The sequence below is a fragment of the Sinohyriopsis cumingii genome, chromosome 7 (genome assembly GCF_028554795.1).
Source record: "Sinohyriopsis cumingii isolate HCF-2022 chromosome 7, ASM2855479v2, whole genome shotgun sequence".
Classification (NCBI taxonomy): Eukaryota; Metazoa; Mollusca; class Bivalvia; order Unionida; family Unionidae; genus Sinohyriopsis; species Sinohyriopsis cumingii.
This window is the reverse complement of record NC_142967.1, coordinates 50542570-50562328: the sequence shown is the minus strand read 5'-3', so window position 1 is coordinate 50562328 and position 19759 is coordinate 50542570. Positions and strand designations below refer to the sequence as shown.

General features: G+C 37.4%; 2 protein-coding genes across 4 annotated transcripts; both read left to right on the top strand.

The window, feature by feature from the left end:
- The first annotated feature begins 148 nt into the window (after nucleotides 1–148).
- LOC149795206 (uncharacterized) lies at nucleotides 149–4888 on the top strand. The gene is made up of 4 exons (XM_089964948.1): nucleotides 149–345; nucleotides 2431–2577; nucleotides 3864–3983; nucleotides 4380–4888. Exons 1-4 carry the CDS (start codon nucleotides 160–162, stop codon nucleotides 4488–4490), a joined length of 564 nt encoding a protein of 187 aa, XP_089821074.1. The 5' UTR covers nucleotides 149–159; the 3' UTR covers nucleotides 4491–4888.
- LOC149795205 (uncharacterized) lies at nucleotides 4387–13956 on the top strand. 3 transcript variants are annotated; one of them, XR_016422281.1, is made up of 8 exons: nucleotides 4387–4484; nucleotides 4850–4993; nucleotides 5318–5708; nucleotides 6123–6313; nucleotides 6736–6792; nucleotides 7589–7852; nucleotides 8020–8151; nucleotides 8376–8515. XR_016422281.1 is itself a non-coding variant. In XM_089964947.1 (7 exons), exons 2-7 carry the CDS (start codon nucleotides 4904–4906, stop codon nucleotides 9047–9049), a joined length of 1086 nt encoding a protein of 361 aa, XP_089821073.1. In that variant the 5' UTR covers nucleotides 4387–4484; nucleotides 4850–4903; the 3' UTR covers nucleotides 9050–13956. The 3 variants fall into 3 exon arrangements, 1 of the variants encoding a protein (XP_089821073.1); XR_016422280.1 differs by having other exon boundaries at nucleotides 7212–7852; XM_089964947.1 differs by lacking the exons at nucleotides 7589–7852; nucleotides 8020–8151 and adding an exon at nucleotides 8863–13956 and having other exon boundaries at nucleotides 8376–8545.
- Nucleotides 13957–19759: the final 5803 nt, after the last annotated feature.

Genomic DNA, 19759 nt, shown 5'->3' with positions numbered 1-19759 from the left:
AAACCCGGATGTATGCATGTTGGGCTCCAACTTGGAATAACGCAGCAATTCGGAATCCCGAGTTGTTGCGCTGTTTCTCGAGAAATTGCGTGACCTTGCTAACCGATATAAATAGACCCGAGCTGCTGGCTGAGCATCAGTGTCATTAGAGTGTTAAGAATGGAGGATGTTGACAGTGATATTTTTGAATCGTTCTGCACGGAAAAATACGTAAGCAACAAGACCACAAATAAATCTGTGACGAAGGTGTTTGTCAATAATGTATTCAATCTTCTGGATGGGAAAGTTCAAGATGTAGGTTTCTGCAACAATTCGTCAGCGAAATTGGCGAAGTTAAAGCATAAAGTAAGTATATTTTCCCATCGCTTTCATCGGTTTAAAGTTAAATTTAAGACAAGTTGTGACATTCACTTGTACAAATAGATTATAAACTGTATTAATGACTATTAAAATGAAGTTTCCTTATTTCCTAAACTCAACAGCAATTGCTGAGCAATGATTTAAAACTTTGAAACTTGTTGTCTTGTTTATATTTGGAATCAACATTTATAAGCCTAACAAATTCATTTTGATTTACGCAAATAAATATTAATAAATATATTTACATAAAATCAATCAATTTATCTAATAAATGCATTGTACTTGGCTTGCAGTGAACATACTGTAAGAATTATGCTGCTTTTTAAAAAGTACATTTTTAAGTTAGAAATCAAGTGCAGAGGAATTCTGTGGCAAATCTAACTATTTTTGTAACTCAGTTGAAGAGAATAGTAAAGACCCAGCGAAATTGTGGCAGAAGTTGAATTGTAATAGTGTATTGACTACTGATGGTAGCTGTAGCATTCACCGAAGACACGGTCATAATGCAAATCATTTTTTTATATTTTAATTTCATATTCCCTGTACATTGGTAGCCATCCCAACGACTACCTTACAATTCTTTTTCTACACAAGTCTTGTCTTCTGTAACTTTGATTGAACAAATGACATTTTTTAAAGTCAATCATTGCAAGCCCCCCTTCTTCATAACTTTTATTTATTTTTCGTTTTATCTTGTCAACTGATTCTTTCCACAAGTTCTTGTAGATTAAACTATTTAATTTTTATAATGAACCAATCTGGAGGAATTGGTAAACTTATTAATATCTGATTTAATTTGAAAAAAAGAAAGTGATTTTATCACAATCTTTTTCCCATAGGGGATAAGAACTATCAACAACCATAGAGTCATTAGTCTATTGATGTCATCTAATTTGCGATCATAATTAATATTTTTTATGTGACTTAAATCTGTAGAGAAGATAATGCTTCATATTGTGAAACTATAAACTACCCAGCATAAATGATTCTCTATACACAAAATTGGATGTAGCTGTATTTCATGCTTCCTATAATAGTCTTGTTTTCTTTCTTTACATTAAGGCCTGATATCTTTGCGTGCATTGTGTTTGTAAGAGCTTTTTCCAATCCATCCAAAATTAATGTTTTATCATCTTCGTAATGATGTATTAGAAATTCATTTTTATCTATAATAGTACCATTTATATCTTTAGTCTTTTTAATTAAATCATTTTAATATGTTGTCTAATATACAATCTGCTCTCATGAATAAATTAATCACAGCCTTCAAGTTCATTTAGCACAGATGGAACCATGTTTTAAAGAGTTTTACTTTTTCTTTTTTTTTTGGGGAGGCACCAGACAGATGCCCCTCCAACCCTACTTAATCAAAGAGAAAGTAGTTCTATGTTTTTATGTTTCCCACAATGATTTGTTGTATCTGTTGTTTTTATTAAAAGGATTTTACAAAGCAAGTTTTATTTAGAATTTTGTCGGGGTATTCCAAATGACCCTAGTGTGTCTAAAGGGTTGTTTTCCGAAATAGATTTCCATCACCTAATTTCGGTTTTGCTTCCCTTTGTTCTTTTGGTGACCTTGCTAGTGGTCTCTTACGTCCCGTGTGTGTTATATTTGGTGCTATGTGTTGTGTTTGCTATATATTGTTTCTATGTAGGGACTTCAGCCGTGTTCAAATCTCAGCCCTGTTGTCCTATCACCTCTCTCGGAGGCTATATAATTTTGATTTTGGACAAGATAGCGTTGCGTTGTTGTGAAATTAAAACCCTAGTGGTTTATATGTTTGCTATATGGTGTCGCTCTCGTATTTTTCAATTAAGACAACTGTGCTCGAGGTGGGTTCAGTATTTTATTTATTTATTGTACTTCGCCCCTCTTGAGCAGGTTGTCTACTAGTTATTTATTTCCAAAATTTCTAAAGTTTATTTTTGTTCTAAATTTTGTATAGAAATAGAAGAGTGAGAATATAGTAGGCAAGGAAAAAGAAGAAAGACTAAATGTTAAGAGTCAGTTTTTGTGTTATGTTGTATTGTTGTAATTCCCTTTATGGGCTTTTTCCATTCTCTTCCACAGACCTGCTCACTTCGTGTGGCGCCTTGTGATATAGCCCTGTGGTTCATTGATAGTACTTGCTCCATAAAGGGCCCTGTCCCTCCCCCTACTTCCCCTAAATGGGAGGTTTGCGATTTGCAGAGGGTTGTCCGTCAAGAGTTTTACAGTGTAAGAAATATTCAACATAATCACTTGGCAACTGGAACCTGTAACTGAACATAGAGTAACACAGTATATGACTAAATTATGCTAATTCAAGTGTCATGAGATTTATCCATCCTACAAGTCACCTCAGCAGTTTCACAGTTTGATACACTGACCTGTATACAGAACAATTACTTGAACAAACCTACAGAATATTTGTATTAATAGAGATTAAGTTTGGCCATGGCTTGATATCCTTCCTTGTGCATTTATTTCACACTATGGATGGAATTGTTTTCACAGTAATACAGAAATTTCCTTGTTACCTGGACAAGGTGTGCTATAAAACCACATAGACACCCTATTGCGTGTGAATTGCAATTAAATCATAACTCTGTTACCATTAAGGTGTGGTATAGAAGAGGTACATGAAACCAACAATATATTGTCAATGTATGTTTAACATCGTATAACAATAAATGAAGGAAAACATTTATTTTACATAGGCTATAAATACATATATGGTCTGAATTGATAAAGCCAGAGTTATATTAGAATAATGCATAATTTAAAGCAGTAGAAATAACCAACAGCTATAAAGATGTATGAGGAATTGTATCATGATTTAGGGATAGTGAAGGATATAGGATCAAATACAGAAGTTCAAGAAATGTATAAAATATTTATGTATGTATGGGTATGTGTGTGTGTGTATATATATATATATATATATATATATATATATATATATATATATATATATATATATATGCCTAATGTATCCACACAGGAGTTGCTAATGGAAATAGTAAAGTTAATTAAAAAGAATTTCCATTATGTCAGTATAATTTAACTGTCATAATATTTTTGTATACAACGGAAAGTTTAGTTCTGGAAAATCAAGTAAACTTGTATGAAAATGGGAGAAAAGAATCGAAGTCATATATAATTATAAGACTGTACCTACACAATCTCATAGACAGAATAATCTACGGGAAGCTGAAAGACCCAAATGCTAAAATTACCGATACAAATCAGATATAATTATAAGAACCTTGACAATTGGTAAGGTATGCAGATATGAAAACAGTATAAAATATACTGCATTGTAGGTGGCAAAAAAATGACAATGATAATAATACACCATTTTTAAAAATATTTAAAAATAGCAAACAAAACTATCTCTTTAAGTAGTCTTATTTGCTGATCTATTAATTAAAAAAGAAGACAAAGAAGGTTGAGAACAATAGAATACCAACATAAAAAAAATGACAAAACTTGGCAATCATTGTATTTGCTTATACTAACAGGTTCAGCAGAAGGGTTATGGATCAATGTCCATACCAGGAGAAGATGCGGTCCATACCAGAGTCTTGACTGTACCCAAGCGAATCCGAGACCAAAAAATCTCGGGAGCAACTTCGGCTCATGTAAGTTAAGGAGAAAAATTTATAACTTTCATTCACTATAATGAGACTCAAAGTAATCAAGTCAGAAATCATTATGACAAGATCTATAGTAATCGAGTTATTATTAACTATGGCAAGGGTGGAAATAATCAGTAATCACTGTAACAAGGCATGTGGTAATTAGGTCAGTAAACATTGTAAAAAGGCATGTAGTTATCAAGTCAGCAATCACTGTGACTCGGCCCTAAAAGATCTTGTCAATAATCATTGTATCAACACCTGGAGTATTGTAACAAGGCCTGTAATCAGTGTAATGAGGCCTGCTGTAATCAAGTGAGTAATGGCTATAACAAGGCCTGGAATTTTTATTCCATTTGATGCCTAATTCTTATCAAATCTTGCAAATAATATTTTCAGAGAAGTGGCCGACTGATTGTAGTACCCGCCGAGGACTTTCATCCAACATTAAAAGCACTCCATCAGGCCACTGGCCATGGGAATGAACGCGTAATGCTACACAAGGTATAAAACAATAAAATGTATTATGCTTTCATCCATCCAACATTAAACACACTCCATCGGACCACTCTACATGGGAAGGAATGAGTAAAAATACACAAGGTATCAGAAATCCGTGCCTTGACCAGTTGGTTTATTTCGTACGGGCCGGTGACACCAATATGCATTATATTTTCAGCCAAATTGAAGACTGGCATAATTATTAATATTATTATTATTATCAAATTAGTTTCTTTATATTTGTTAAATATGATGTCATATTTAAAAAATAAACTGTCTCATAATATTTCTATTTCTATACATAACTTTGTTACATATTTTAGAACTACATTTTCTTGATAAGCTATGTACTTTTTTTTTTTACCCAGGTTGCTGATCAATAGGAAGGCCTGCCCAAAAGTGCTGTTCAAAAGTACATCAGCATGTGCAGAACATGCAGTAGGAATAAGGCACAAGTTATACAAGCCCCACCCAGAGTTATAATCAGCCGGGGCTTGTTCTCTCGTTGTCAGGTGTGTTCAACAATGGTTAATAACCTTGCTGCATTTGTGAGTCTATATATGTGTAACAGTAATATCACTAATTGATAAATACATTTATCTGTATATATCATGTACAAAGATAGTTCTATTATCTCCTGTTCCATACCAAAATTATAGGAAATTCATACTTGTCAACATTCTTCCTAATCACTATGGATCATTATTTTTATTTCATATTGTTGTAAAAAAAAATACAAACAAACGAAATATACATTTGCTATTTGGCAGTTTAGGAAAACAGCAGAAAAACATGGTTGATAAAAATCATTAATAATTTTACATTAATATTTGCAGATTGACCTTGTCGACATGACGAGGAAGCCATCAGGTGGTTATAAGTATATACTCCACCTGATGGATCACTTCAGTAAGTTCCACTTACTGGCACCACTGGTCCAGAAGACTCAAGCAGAGGTTAATCTCGCTTTGTCCCATATGTTTAGCATCATTGGAATACCAGCCATTCTGCATACAGATAATGGATCAGAGTTTGGAGCTCTTGATAGACTCCTGCAGCAGTGGCCAGGGTCAAGTGATGTTGTTCATGGACGTCCCTGTCATCCTCAGTCTCAAGGATTGGTGGAGAGAGGGAATCGGGTACTGGAGGAGAAAATTGCAGCAATGGAGGCCACCTATCATGGTGATGGCCCAGCTCCCTGGCATATGTGGCTTCCTCTCATACAATGTTAGTTTCTGTTTAGGTTAAGTGATTCAGTTGACAGTTTGATTGCATGACATCAGTGTCTAATATGTGCTGTATTTATCCATTGATAAGTTTATGCTTCATTTAATTACATCCTCCACATGTTATCAAAGAGCTCATGTTACAGATACAATGTCGATTGACCATCAACAGCTTCAATTAGTAAAATGTCATACCGAATAAAGCACATATGATATCCATTTCTGGCACTGATGTAACCAACCAAGTTAAATGTTAACAAGACACCATGAAGCAATGATGTGCACTTAAAACTGGTGTTCAAGACTGTAGCCTTTCTCTGCACATTATGTTGCCAGGTTGTACTTTTTTAAAGCCCATTTCAAAGAAAAGTGTGGTATATGGTACTATCTTTCAAATGTCGGTAAACACTTTCAGATCAACTCAACACCATAGTGAGCAGGGTGATAAAGATGACACCATATGAGTGTGTATTTGGGAAAAAACCACCATCCCCACCACCACTTGGATGGCCTGACAGAGTGATTGCCCAAGAAGAGGTGGATGTGGAAGAGTCACAAGAGGATAGCCAAGAATGTGACCCGTTGCTTGACCACAGCTATGCTGGAGTAAGAAAAACTTTATTATTATTATTATTATTATTATTATTATTAATATTATTATTATTATTCCCTCACTTAAAGAGTAATCATTTTTCTTTGTAAAGCCATTTTCTCCAACTACTAAGTATTTGCTTGAAATGCTTGGTACAGCATTAATGATTTGGCACCAAAGTTTCACTTTAATTAGGGCTGGCCCAAGGATTTTTTTTTCACTCTAGGCAAACTATGAAGAAAAAGTATAACTTCCATCACATATATTTTTGGGAAGAAAGATTTTTTTAAAAAAAGTATTCATAACATTCATTACTTACTTAAAACCATGAGCAGTATATCATATTCTTAAGCTGTTGGAAACTATAAAATGGCATCCATTAACTCATCTTGCTGTTGTCAGTGAGACATTTATGCCCTGTGTACTTTTTTGGCAGACTACAAATGGACCAGAAGCAGAAGATGAGAATGTCAGCCATGAAGCCCAAGTAGAGGTTAGATGCACGTTGTTGATCGTTAGTAATAGCGTTAACATTCACTGATTTCAGCTTCTTTCTATCGAACTGTGTTGGAAAGGAATGGGGATATCATTCACATCTCCCCTGGTGAAATGATAGGTACAGCTAGAGAGTCATAAGATTCCTGATTATATTTATTTAAGAAACAAACACTGATGTACATGTTCTCCTGCTCCTTTTTGAGACCAATTTCTTATTATAAAGACACCAGATTTCGTGAATGATATTAGATATTAATTAGGTACAGCTAGAGAGTCATAAGATTCCTGATTACTTAAGAAACAGACACTAATGTACTTTTAATCTTGCTTCTTTCATTGCTGTAAAGATCCAAGACATTAGCATTCAATATAAATGATATTCAATAATTTATGCTTGTTCTTATTATATGTCAGAATGCCACACACAGGATATGGAAGCCAGAGGAGCTGGCTACAACAGAAAGACACCGATCTAGAAGAGTATTAGCTAATCAGGCATATCTTCAAGAGGCATCCAGAAGAATGAATGCCCGAGCACCAGATGTTGTCCGTTTCAAAGTTGGTGAATTGGTGTCCATCAAAGTTCCTAGGTCTGATCGCCATAAGACGGACTGCAAAAGGATCCTTGAAATAGTAGTGAACCAACATGGAGAGAAGGATCCAAGTTTTCGTATTCAGTATAGATTGCTTGTTGTGCTAAAAACATGAAATTATATCCGATTGCCATCAGTTATGACTTTTTCTAGCTATGATAGCAAAGTAAAGTAAATATTTCTTATCTTTCTTCTTAGATGCAAATATGGAATGCTTGCAGGCAGATACAGAGGCGATTCCCTTCTACCATTCCAAGGAGCCATTCCTGAACTAAGTGTGGATGGCTGGAAGGATGAGAAAGTCATCTCCTTAAGGACTGCTTCCATGTGCTTCTCCAAAGCTGCATGCCCTGCAAATGTTTGCAATTGCAGAGTAGGATGCCAGAACAGGCGTTGCATCTGTTTCCGGAACAAAATTCAGTGCCAGGCTGCCTGCCATGCTGGTAGATGCTGCCAAAATGGGTTTGTATTCATCAAACATTTTTTCACTTAACGAATATGAATCTGATACAGATTAGTTTGAAAACATATTCTATGCCAATAGAAATTATGGATATCAGTTGTATTGAGATTGTATGTGTATATATTGCTTTTATTATAATGTTATCTCTTGTATGTGAAATTTTCAGAACGGAACATGATAATACGAGGTCAGAGGACTTAGAAAACGTGGGATCAGAGAACTTGACAGTAGGACAGAAGACCATCAGTGTGATATTCCAGTCACCTTCAAGGTCTTTGTCCAGCAATTAATTGAGTCAGTAAGTTATTCAGAAATTTTAGCAAATAATTTATATAGATTTACATTTCATGTTTTTTGTTTTTGGTTGTTTGTGTTGGATTTAAGACAATAATTATTGACTATATCATACAGCAAGATGGTCACAAAAGCAGACACTCAAATTTGAGTGAATGATGCACTTTTGACCCACTGCTAATATTGCCTTATGAACCAAAAAATAAAAGAGAATTAATATCATTACAGGGTTTTCAAGAAACTGAATGTCAGTCCTGCTTGAGTGCTATTTCACATGCAGGATCATGGGAGGCACTAAGTTCTACTGCAAGGTACATTGTTGAGAGACTGCCTGACCTGCAAACAGAGGAACCCATTCCCATTATCCGTGCTAAGAAATTGGGAATCTATGGTGATGGGTTTGTATTGTTTAAAACGTACAAAGTGATACAAAGAATGCTTCACTGTAGCATAGATATATCAGATTTGTGATAAAACTGTAATGACACCAATATAAATGACAAAGAAACCATTGTAAGTCATTATTCACATATTTTTCCCATTGTTATATGTGTTGAATGCATACAGTTTACAGCATCACTTGCGAATACTGACACTCTAATACACTGTCACTTTGCTCATGTGTTAACATTTATGTTTAGTATTAAGGACAGATCTGCTTTGTGTTGAATTACCAATGTGTATTATTAAGCATTTAATCTTTTACTTTGAGTAGCTTTATCCAGTTCATTCCTCTGGACATATGGTCATCACAGTGTTCCAGACATCTGCGGATGATAACAATTGTCTGTTTAACTCCATCTCTCTGGTCCTTTGGGGTCACGCTAAGAAGACAGTTTTTCTTCGCCTTGCAGCTGCCATCTATGGCATTGTTAACCACGAGAAAATGGTTGATCAGGTGATCCTAATAACTACTCACTGATCTCATTTTGCCATCAAAAAACTTAAACTATCAAATTTTGTGAAATAATAGAAAACGTTAATATGTGTATTAATAAACTGTTTATGGCTTAATTCCATACAATCCAGGTAGCATTCTCTTAAGGTTGACAATGCATGTGCCATTTTAATCTGAAAAGATAAGATGTGTTTGTTTTTATTTACCAGTTTTTCTACATTTAAATCCATCTTTCCAGTACTAAATTCCAAAATGTTGCATGCAAGCATCATGCAACAACTTGGAATAACTCCAATAAGTTCAGTGGGACAACAATAGCAAGATCCTTAGACCTTTAATATGTTCCAAATATTCAATATCTGCAACAACTCTGTTTAAGACTTTTCCTATATTTACAATATAATTTTAAAGGATTAATTTTTTAAAAAATGGCATGTATGCATCACACAACATTCACTGAAGTTAACCCCCATAACTGTGAAATACAAGTCTATGGGTCAATATTAATAGATACTTTGGACATTTAATATCTTCCTACTATTAATGTTATGCAACATCTCCCCTCTAGGTATCTCCTACCTTGAAATTAGTCTTTTCAGAACTAAAATTTTAAAAAAAAAGTATGGTGGCATGAAGGAACAACTTAGAATAAACACCCGAGGCTGTGCAATATAACCCTATGGGGCAACATTAATAGTCTCTTGAGATGTTTAATATGTTCCAGATTATAATTTTGTGCTACATCTCCACTTGAGACATTTTCTACATTTAAATCCATCTTTCCAGTAATAAATTCCAAAAATGTTGCATGGAAGCATCATGCAACAACTTGGAATAACTCCAATAAGTTCAGTGGGACAACAATAGCAAGATCCTTAGACCTTTAATATGTTCCAAATATTCAATATCTGCAACAACTCTGTTTAAGACTTTTCCTATATTTACAATATAATTTTAAAGGATTAATTTTTTAAAAAATGGCATGTATGCATCACACAACATTCACTGAAGTTAACCCCCATAACTGTGAAATACAAGTCTATGGGTCAATATTAATAGATACTTTGGACATTTAATATCTTCCTACTATTAATGTTATGCAACATCTCCCCTCTAGGTATCTCCTACCTTGAAATTAGTCTTTTCAGAACTAAAATTTAAAAAAAAAGTATGGTGGCATGATGGAACAACTTAGAATAAACACCCGAGGCGGTGCAATATAACCCTATGGGGCAACATTAATAGTCTTTTGAGATGTTTAATATGTTCCAGATTATAATTTTGTGCTACATCTCCACTTGAGACATTTTCTACATTTAAATCCATCTTTCCAGTAATAAATTCCAAAATGTTGCATGCATATGTTTCAAGACCTTTCCTAGAGTTACAATAGTATTTAAAAGGATTAATTTGTAAAAACAATGGCAGAAGACACAAAGAAACAAAGAATACAAAATACATCTAAATAAAATATATTATTATTATATTAAAATATTTTTACATATATTTTAAGCACAAATATTTTTTGGAAACATATTTAACATATAAAAAATATGCCATGGAAACAAAAATCAGATTAAATAAATATAAAGATTTTAAACAAATATATAAATCATTGAAAACTAATATGAAATAATTAAATAGCAGACTAGTGCTTAGAATTTACAAAAGTAAAGACGCCGATTAATGTGGAATTCCAAGTTGTTGCACTCAATTTCTCGAGAAATGGCTATTCCAAGTTGGAGCCAACTACCACGCAATTTCTCGAGAAAGAGCGCAACAATTAGAAATTCCAAGTTGTTGCGCACAATTTCTCGAGAAATGGCATATTCCAAGTTGGAGCCCAATATGCACACAATAAGGGAGATAACTACAGTGTAATACAAGACTGAATGACAAAGAGATTACAGCCGTCACCATATATTTTTTTTTATAGACAAATATTTTGCTTCTTTTAACAAATATGATATTGACTATTTGTCATTCGGAAATATTTTATGCATTTAGCAAAAATGCCAAACCACCTTAAATGTTACTGTTATTATTATTGCTGCTGCTACAACCAACACTAATTATTATTATTATTATTATTATTATTATTATTATTATTATAATAAATGTAATAATAATTTTAATTGCTTTGAACGTTTATTCAAACGATTTTCAAAATATAATTTATCTGAGTTTGGAAAACAAGGCACAAGGTCATGCATAGTATGTAGAAGACAGATTCACCTGTGATTCTTCTTATGTGTAATTCGTATAATCGTCATTTATATTAAAAGTGTATAATTTGGTGTGACACCTTTATTGTATTTAGCTGCTATAATAGTAGTATAGTGGGACGATATAGCGACAATAAGAATTAGCATTACAACCCCCACCCCACACCCCGGAACAAGAAAGATGAATCATTGTTGGTTTGGTCCGTGAATGTGTGATGAAATTATTTTTGTAGTGTCCGTCTTTGCTCCATAAATTCTGGGGAGTGATTGTTATTGCTGCTTGAATTATCAAAAGGTTATGCTAATTGTTCTGCTTTATCTTGGTTGGTGTCGACTCCAGTTATTTTTGGTGTTGTTTTCGGGACCTTCCCTCTCATGGCTTTGACTTTTGCCTAGACCTCCTTAGAGCTGGTATGACTGAGTGTGGAGCAGTATGCGTGCCATGAGTTAGTTTTCGCTTCTTTTATTACGGTTCTTGTGTTAGCTTTCTTTTGCTTATATGTTAGGGAGTCCGATGCTAGTTTTGTATGTTAAAAACGATTGAGGGCTTTTTTTCTTTTCTTTGATGGCTATTCGGCAGTTGTCTGTCCACCATGGTGTACTATTTTTGCTGGATTTTCCGCTTGTTTTAGGTATACTGTTTTGTGCTACTCCATTTATTGCCTGTGTAATATTGTTGTAGTATTGGTTTGTGTCGTTATTATGTAGACCTTCTAGTTGATTCTTGCTCAAAATTTGTTGGAACAGATCCCAGTTGGCTTTTTACGGACGCCAGACTTTTTATGTGTCTAGCACGGACGTGAAGAAAAACATCCCTTACACTCACTTCACATATTATCTACTACCTTCACAGAAGGAAAATGCAAATTTCACAATATCTACTATGCACACAAACTTATGATAATTCATACAATTCCAAATTATACTATAAAAAAACAAATATATTATCCGCACACGGGAAGTTGAAAAAAAAAATATTTACTATCCACACAAACGTAGTTGAACGCATACAAACCCCAAAATCTGCTATCAACACACGGGAAGAAGAGAAAACCACAATATCTACTATCCACAGCAACGAACGTGAACACATAGAAACACACACACTGTCCTATCCACTCACGGGGAAGAAGATGCATACAGACACACTACTATCCACACAAATGTACGTGAACGCATAAAACCTCAAACATACTATCCACACACGAGAAGGAGAGAAAAACCGCAATATCTACTATCCACACAAACGTACGTCAACTCATACCAACCCCAAAATATACCATCCACACACAGGAAGAAGAAAAAACCATTATATACTACCCACAAACCCCAAAATCTACTATCCACACAGGGGAAGAGGAAAAACCAACCCCCAAAATCTACTATCCATACATTGGAAGGAGAAAAAACCAAAATATCTACTATCCACACACAGGAAGGAGAAGAAGAAAAAACACAATATCTACTATCCACACAAACGTACGTGAATGTATACAAACACAAAATATAAAATCGAAAACCCTAATATCTACTATCCATACACGGGAAGGATAAAAAAGTCACAATATATATTATCCACACATACGTACGCGAACGCAGCCAAACACATATACACACATAAACACAAACGTACGCGAACGCACACACACACGCACACACACACACATAAACACGCACAGATATCAGGAATGGAGTGAGCGTTTATAATCACACTACTCCACATTCACACCAACTGGCAACTTGAATAGTCTCTTTTCTAGAGATTTGATTAGCCCTAAGAAGGCACACACACACACATACACATTTTCTGCTCCAATCTTGCTCCCAACTGACTGTAGCTTCTAGGAGTGCAGAGGCAGCTTCAGTGGCCTCATCATCCCAAGCTTCATTGTGCGGGTCCCGGAAGATTTCCCTGTTTTCTCCTACACCAGACCCAGGGATGATGTTGTTGTTGACATGGTTGCTCTCGCAACTCCTCCTCCCAGTTTTCTATCTGGGAATCACAACTCTTGCTACTGGTGGCAGAGGCTGTGTTTCTGGCAGTGGCTGTAGTTGACGTGGTGCTGCCAGAGTCCTTAGCATGAGGTGAGGCAGGATTCAGTTGCCTCCATAGTTGGAGTTCCAAGAGTTTTGTGATTCTGCTGATCATTGTTTCACATCTGATTAATCAACGATGGGTAGCCAGACTGACGAGCGCTCCCCTTTATATATAACAAGCACAGGCGTGAAGGAAAGTACCCCTGATACCAAAACATGACCCATATCATCACCCAAAACAAACATGGAACGCGCGGACCTAAAATAATCACTCGCTCACTTTTTACTTACAAACGCTAACTACAAACCAAAACACACTATATTTTGACAAGCTACCTAAACTAAGTGCTTATAGACACACTTCTATTTTGTTTATATATAAAACAAAGAAATGGCGTGCTTATAGACACACTTATATTATTTTTAGCTTACTAACATACAATTGGCAATTAAATTAGTATCTCTTTTCTAGAGTATTGGAAGTAACCCTGAAAAGGGCTGATTTTTTGTGGACGGGGAGTTATGGCAATCTTTTATCGTCTGGCGGCAGGCTTTCCCACAGGATATGGTCTGCTTCTTCGGAAAGAGAAGAACTCTTTCGTGTTTACATGGCAGTCAACAAATCCTCTGCCTGGATCCTGCTGTTGCTGCTGTTCTGTCTGCTATTTCTGCTTCTGAAGTCTGAACTTCTCCGTCCACTCTTCTTGCTCCTTCTCTCTGAAGAACTCTCCTATCAGGTCGACGACCACTTTCAACATTCTGAAATTCTCTGTTTCTTCAGGTGTTGGTGTCAAGCTTTGCTGACATGGTGCGAATGCACGTAGGCTTCATTTAGTTTAGATAAATTAGAAGGCATTTTCATTTAGTTTAAATAAATTAGAAGGCATCTTCACATGAGTATGGGTCAACAACGGATGGTAAGACTACTACTAATACTACTAGTAAGCTTGGATTATAGATGTTTTCCTACGAATGTAAATGTACCTCTGCTTTAATCCAACACTGCAGGATATTTAATTACTCCTGGGGAAGGGATTTGTGCCACATCCCTCAGGCATTTATGTGCTCACTGAACATCAGTTAATTGCGCCTTCAGATCGATGGACTAATTGTCTTTAACGACCTGACTGAAGGACTTTCATCATGAGTGGGAATGGAGACAACACGAACTCATGTTAAAGTAAGATGTTGTTTCAGTCTGCTTTCAATTGAACCAGGTGTCAACCAAAGCGTTATATGACACCCGTAGCAACTGGTTGCCATTGGAACGTCACATCGGGACACCTGGGTTTGGACGGGTGGAAATGGTTCCACATCTCCGTCGCAGTACAGTAAGTCCTGGTGAGGCAAAGGAGGAGAGGTACCCGGCAGCAGGCAAAAACGCAGTGTCCTAAAACGTCAGCCCGTACTTAATCAAATCTAATCCAGTTATGTGTGTAAGCCACCTGTGCAATTGTTCAAATCAACTAAGTCAAAAAAATTGCAAAGGATTCAATTGTGAAGTTGGAATTTGGTGTACAAAGTGTACATTCGATAAACTAATTAAAAACCAATCTGTACAGTCGGAATGACTTATGAATAGTTTGTATCACGCATAATACAAATTGGAGAATACAAATTTTGATGGTGGTAACCAAACGAATCAAATTAGGATATTAAAAAAGAGATATTATCAAAACTGGTTCTCAAGCCAAAATGAGAACCATATACATTCAACCAGGTAATATGACTGTTGCTCCATCTTTTCATATCGAGGTCAGGAACGTCGTCCAGGCAGGACCGGAAATGGTCTACACTGCTACATGGGTTGGCGGGTTCCTCATTCGTAGGCAATAACATACGTGCCCTTCTTCTAGATGAAGTCCGCCATTTACCTTTTGCAGTCATGAGTACGTTTCGGTCTCAGTGTTGATACTGGACTATTGGGTATAACGGTCACTGATAAATCCGAACTTAAATCTTCAGATTCATTGGCTATGTAATTGGGCCATGCTCCATTTTCTTCTATTTTGTTGGATAGTCACGGCAATGTGCAGCATGCTTTTTCCGCTCCCTTCTTCTTTCTTGTCGATTTATGACCAGCGCTCCGGTGTAGTTGTCCCTGCTACGTCCCTTGTCTACCAGTGAAATTATTCTGCAATACTTGTTGTTGTCCACTGCTAACAACTGTACTTGTAGGTATGGTGGCTCATCTTCTCCCTTTTCTAAGGTTAATTCATGGCCATACGTGGACGCTCAGTTTTAGTGCTCTCCGATGTTCACTGGACGACGTTCCCTGGTTAAATGATGAAAATGTATGGATGGTCAGACTATGGTAGGTATGTTAAATTAACGTCGATTTCGCGCGTTAGGGCATGTTTGACGGTTTATTCCATTACAGCTGGATGTTTAATTACTCCTGGTGGAAGGAATTGGTGCCTCATAACCCAGGCATTTATGTGTTCAAAGAACACTGATTAATTTGGCCATCAGATCCTGGGACTAATTAGTCCCTAACGACCTGAACGTAGGGCCGTCATGAGTGGGAATGAACCCAACACACACTCATGATTAAAAGATGGAATTCAGTAGCGACTGAACGCACCAGGTGTCAACCCAAGCAGCATGTAACGTCCGCTACGATTGGTCGGCAGCGATGACGTCAGATTAGTACACCTGGTTTTTTGACGGGTGGAAATAGTGCCACATTCCGTCAATGGTACGATGTCCGAGTGAGGTCAGGAAGAAGGGTCTTGAAAAGCCAGCCATGGATGTCGTGTACTCCCCAAAACGCCCTCCCGTACATATTTCAAATCTAGTCCAGTTTTCTAATGGACAATACAAATGCCAGTGATGTGTAAGCCACCTGTGCATTTGTACAAATCAAATGAGTTTTTTTAAATTTTGAAAAATAATTCATTCAAAGTTGGAATTTAGTGTACAGAATGTAAATTCAAAATACTAATTAAATACCAATCGGTAAAGTCGAAATGACATATGAATAGTTTGTATCACGCATAAGAGAAAATAGGAGAATAAAATTTATGATAGTGGTAACGAAACAAGTCAAATTAGATACTAAAAATAGAGATATTATCAAAAGCATTTTCCAGCCAAATGGAAACTGCATGACTTCTTACGGCAATTTGTTAGGCGCTCGATTGTTTCAAATCGAGTGATCCCTGGGTCCTCAGATATCATTCAGTCCCAATACATCGGCGGTCCCACTCTTGAAAGGGCCTCTCCTGAGGGATCCGAACCGCGACCGGGCTGCTGCTTCCCAGCCTGATAGGTAATGGCTGGTATACTTGAAATGTAAGGTCACCCTTTTACACAGCAAATAATCTCCACTATTATTTCATAGTAGAGACCGTTGACAAAATAGGTATTATCGGTCAGCTTTCTTTGTTCTTCCGTATTTCTACAGGTCTCCGTGCCCGCTCATGCCGCATGAATTTCATGGACGTAATGCAACCGACAAAGTACCATTCTGAGGCTCTGAAGAAAGGACCCCTAAATGGCGCTTTAGGAAACCTGATTCCATCCATCCCCAAGATATAGTTTTCCAGTGAAGTAGTTTGGCAAATACTCGTTGCCGTCCCGGACAAACAACTTAGTACTTGTCTGGCTGGTGGCTCATCATTATCATCATCCTTCGTGGTAATTTCATAGCCGCCACGTGGACGGCTCCGAAGTAGAGCTGTGCGATGTTCACCGGTCGGCTTCTTGAACTGGAATAAGGAAATAATGAATGATGGTCAGACTGATGATGATGAGATTTGACTAGAGTCGCTTGCGCACATAGTGCATGCGCGACGATGGTCGGACTGGAGACTGTCTCGCTTTATGTGGTTCAAGCGCGAGCAGCAGGGGGGGGCGAATCCGACATTTTGTCCAAACGTCATTTGGCTTAATTGATACTTTCTGCACTCAGCGGATCCGGTGTCGTCAGCGCCTGGTAAAAAAAAAGACGACGTCGTCGTCGGGGATCGTCCAATCGTCATTTAGTTTAATTGATACCTTCTGCACGCCGATCCCAGCGTCGTCAGCGTCCGGTAAACACATCGACGACCGCGTCGATGTCATCGCCCCCCCTGCTGCTTATAATTTAACCGAATATTTGGTCAAGTCCGATACGATATCGTGTACGAGGGTCATGTAAATTTATCGTTACAAATCCATGTGGGGTCGACTGAGCATGACTAAAAAAGTTTCGAAAAACATTAAAGTCCATGTCACCGCCGCACCATGTCTGCCAAATATTTCGTAGCGTGTGTGTATCAACGCCGTTGAATACAGCAAGAATATTACAGTTGTCTCTGATTACTTTTGGAATCTGAGTATACCGTTGAGTGACATATATCACGTCAGTGTTTTTATACCTGCCTCTGGAAAATATCCTAGCTGGGTTTTTTTGATTGTCTAACATAACATCATCGTACACGACTAGATTGTTAACGGCGCCATCAATATCATCGATACCTGGTGCATCATTGATATCTGTAATAAACTCGATGACATTTTTTTTAGCGATCGCTGATGCGTTCTCGTTGAAATCTTTCAACACCTCGTAGCATCGTTGATCATCTACGCTAGGAGCAACCAAATACAACTTATCCCACTTCATCCATCTCATTATTAAACTGAGTAACAATTGCGTCTTGCCGGATCCAGATGGTCCGATGATAATCATCCGGATCGAGTTTGGTAACGCTGCAACATGCTTAACTGGTTCTCTTGTTTTAGTCGCTGAAAAGTCAATTATATTCATGTCTCTATACATAAATTATGGATCTATATTGTGTGAAGTGTAGAGTGCGTACTGGCACAAATGATATGACAACCGTTACAACAAGAAATAACAGATCGGCGCTTACTGGCAAGTGTGTACAATGCGGTACAAAGAAATTTAGATTTATTTCTATTAGACCCGGGGATGTTTTTAAAAAAAGCGAGGAGGTGATATTGCAGCCAAGTTATCAAAACTCCCCGGAACACCGTGGGCAAAGTATCCAGGAGAAAAACACCTTCCAGGATATAGCTACTGTGGCCCCGGAACACGATTAGATATCAGACTCGATGATCAAAATCAGCCCAAACCCGGTGAGTATCCAATAAATGCTATCGATAAGGCGTGTCATGCTCATGATGTTGCTTACAAAAGTAGCGATCTGCAACAGCGTCATATCGCGGACGTAAAATTAATTCACGCGTTACATGCTATTCCTGATAAATCCGTCAAAGAAAAATTGGCCTCATGGTTGGTAAAATCGGCTATGAAAGGTAAATTAATGATTGGAAGCGGAGCTTCTCGCGCTGGTAATTGAAAACGCTAGCGTTTATAATAACAACATGGAATCCATCTATTATTCTCCGAGAGGATACTGGAAGGGGAGGGCCGCAATTGGTAAGCTTGCAAACGCTGCAAAAGTAACGAGGGCCGTTGCGGCTAATTGGTTATCCAAACAGGCTATATGGCAAATTTATCTACCACCGCCTAAACAAATCAACTTCTCGCGCTTTGATGTCAGCGTACCTAATGAAGTTCATCAGGCTGATATACTATTTCTGCCGCATGACAACGGTTACAAATACGCGCTAACCGTAGTTGATGTTGCGAGTCGATACAAACAAGCGGAGCCGTTAAAAACAAAGTCAGCAACTGAAGTAGCCGCTGCGTTTGAAAGAATTTATCGAAGAGGTCCTCTGCGCTGGCCAAATCTATTACAAGTTGATCCTGGTAGTGAATTTCGCGGCGCTGTTTTATCAACGCTGAAACATCATAGCGTCGCGGTACGACGAGGTCATACTGCGCTACATCGTGATCAGGCAATTGTTGAGCGATTCAATCGGACTGTCGCTGAACGGTTATTTGGATATCAATACGCGAAGGAATTCATCCAAGAAAAACGATCTCGTGAATGGGTCAAAAGGTTGCCAGGCGTAATTGCAGCGTTAAATAACGAGATTACCCGAGCAATTAACATGAAGCCCAGCGACGCGATTAAATACGAGTATATACCCGGAAGATCAAAAATAGATAGCGTTTCCAAGCCGATTCTCGGCGATGTCACCGTGAGATATCTGTATGAACCAGGAGAGCTTGAAGGCGGTAAAAAAAAGAGCTACTGATCCTATTTGGAGTGTTACCACACATAACATATCAGCGATAACACGATCAACTGGTAGACCACCGATCTATAGACTGGATTCAACTGCTCCGCAGCGGGGGTTTACACGCGAGCAACTACAAGAGATACCTGACGATACTCAATTGCCCCCGCGTGGTCTTAACTAGCGCCGTTGCGTCTATTGCACTCGAGGCAGGTCAACCTCACATTGTTTTTGACATGACCGAGACTGTTATCGATCCTGTCCACGGTAAATTGGCGAGCGTCTTTATCCGAATAACGCCAGCGCATTACACAATTACAACTCGCGCAGTGATTATTCTGTTGTTGTCGTAACGCAAT

Excerpts from the sequence above, each read along its gene's own strand:
- LOC149795205 (XM_089964947.1), top strand. The coding sequence starts at position 4,904 with ATGTGCAGAACATGCAGTAGGAATAAGGCACAAGTTATACAAGCCCCA. Across the intron at positions 5,709-6,122 it reads GTGGCTTCCTCTCATACAAT|ATCAACTCAACACCATAGTG; the intron begins GTTAGTTTCTGT and ends AAACACTTTCAG. Across the intron at positions 8,546-8,862 it reads TTGGGAATCTATGGTGATGG|CTTTATCCAGTTCATTCCTC; the intron begins GTTTGTATTGTT and ends TACTTTGAGTAG.
- LOC149795206 (XM_089964948.1), top strand. The coding sequence starts at position 160 with ATGGAGGATGTTGACAGTGATATTTTTGAATCGTTCTGCACGGAAAAA. Across the intron at positions 346-2,430 it reads TGGCGAAGTTAAAGCATAAA|ACCTGCTCACTTCGTGTGGC; the intron begins GTAAGTATATTT and ends TCTCTTCCACAG. Across the intron at positions 3,984-4,379 it reads CGGGAGCAACTTCGGCTCAT|AGAAGTGGCCGACTGATTGT; the intron begins GTAAGTTAAGGA and ends TAATATTTTCAG.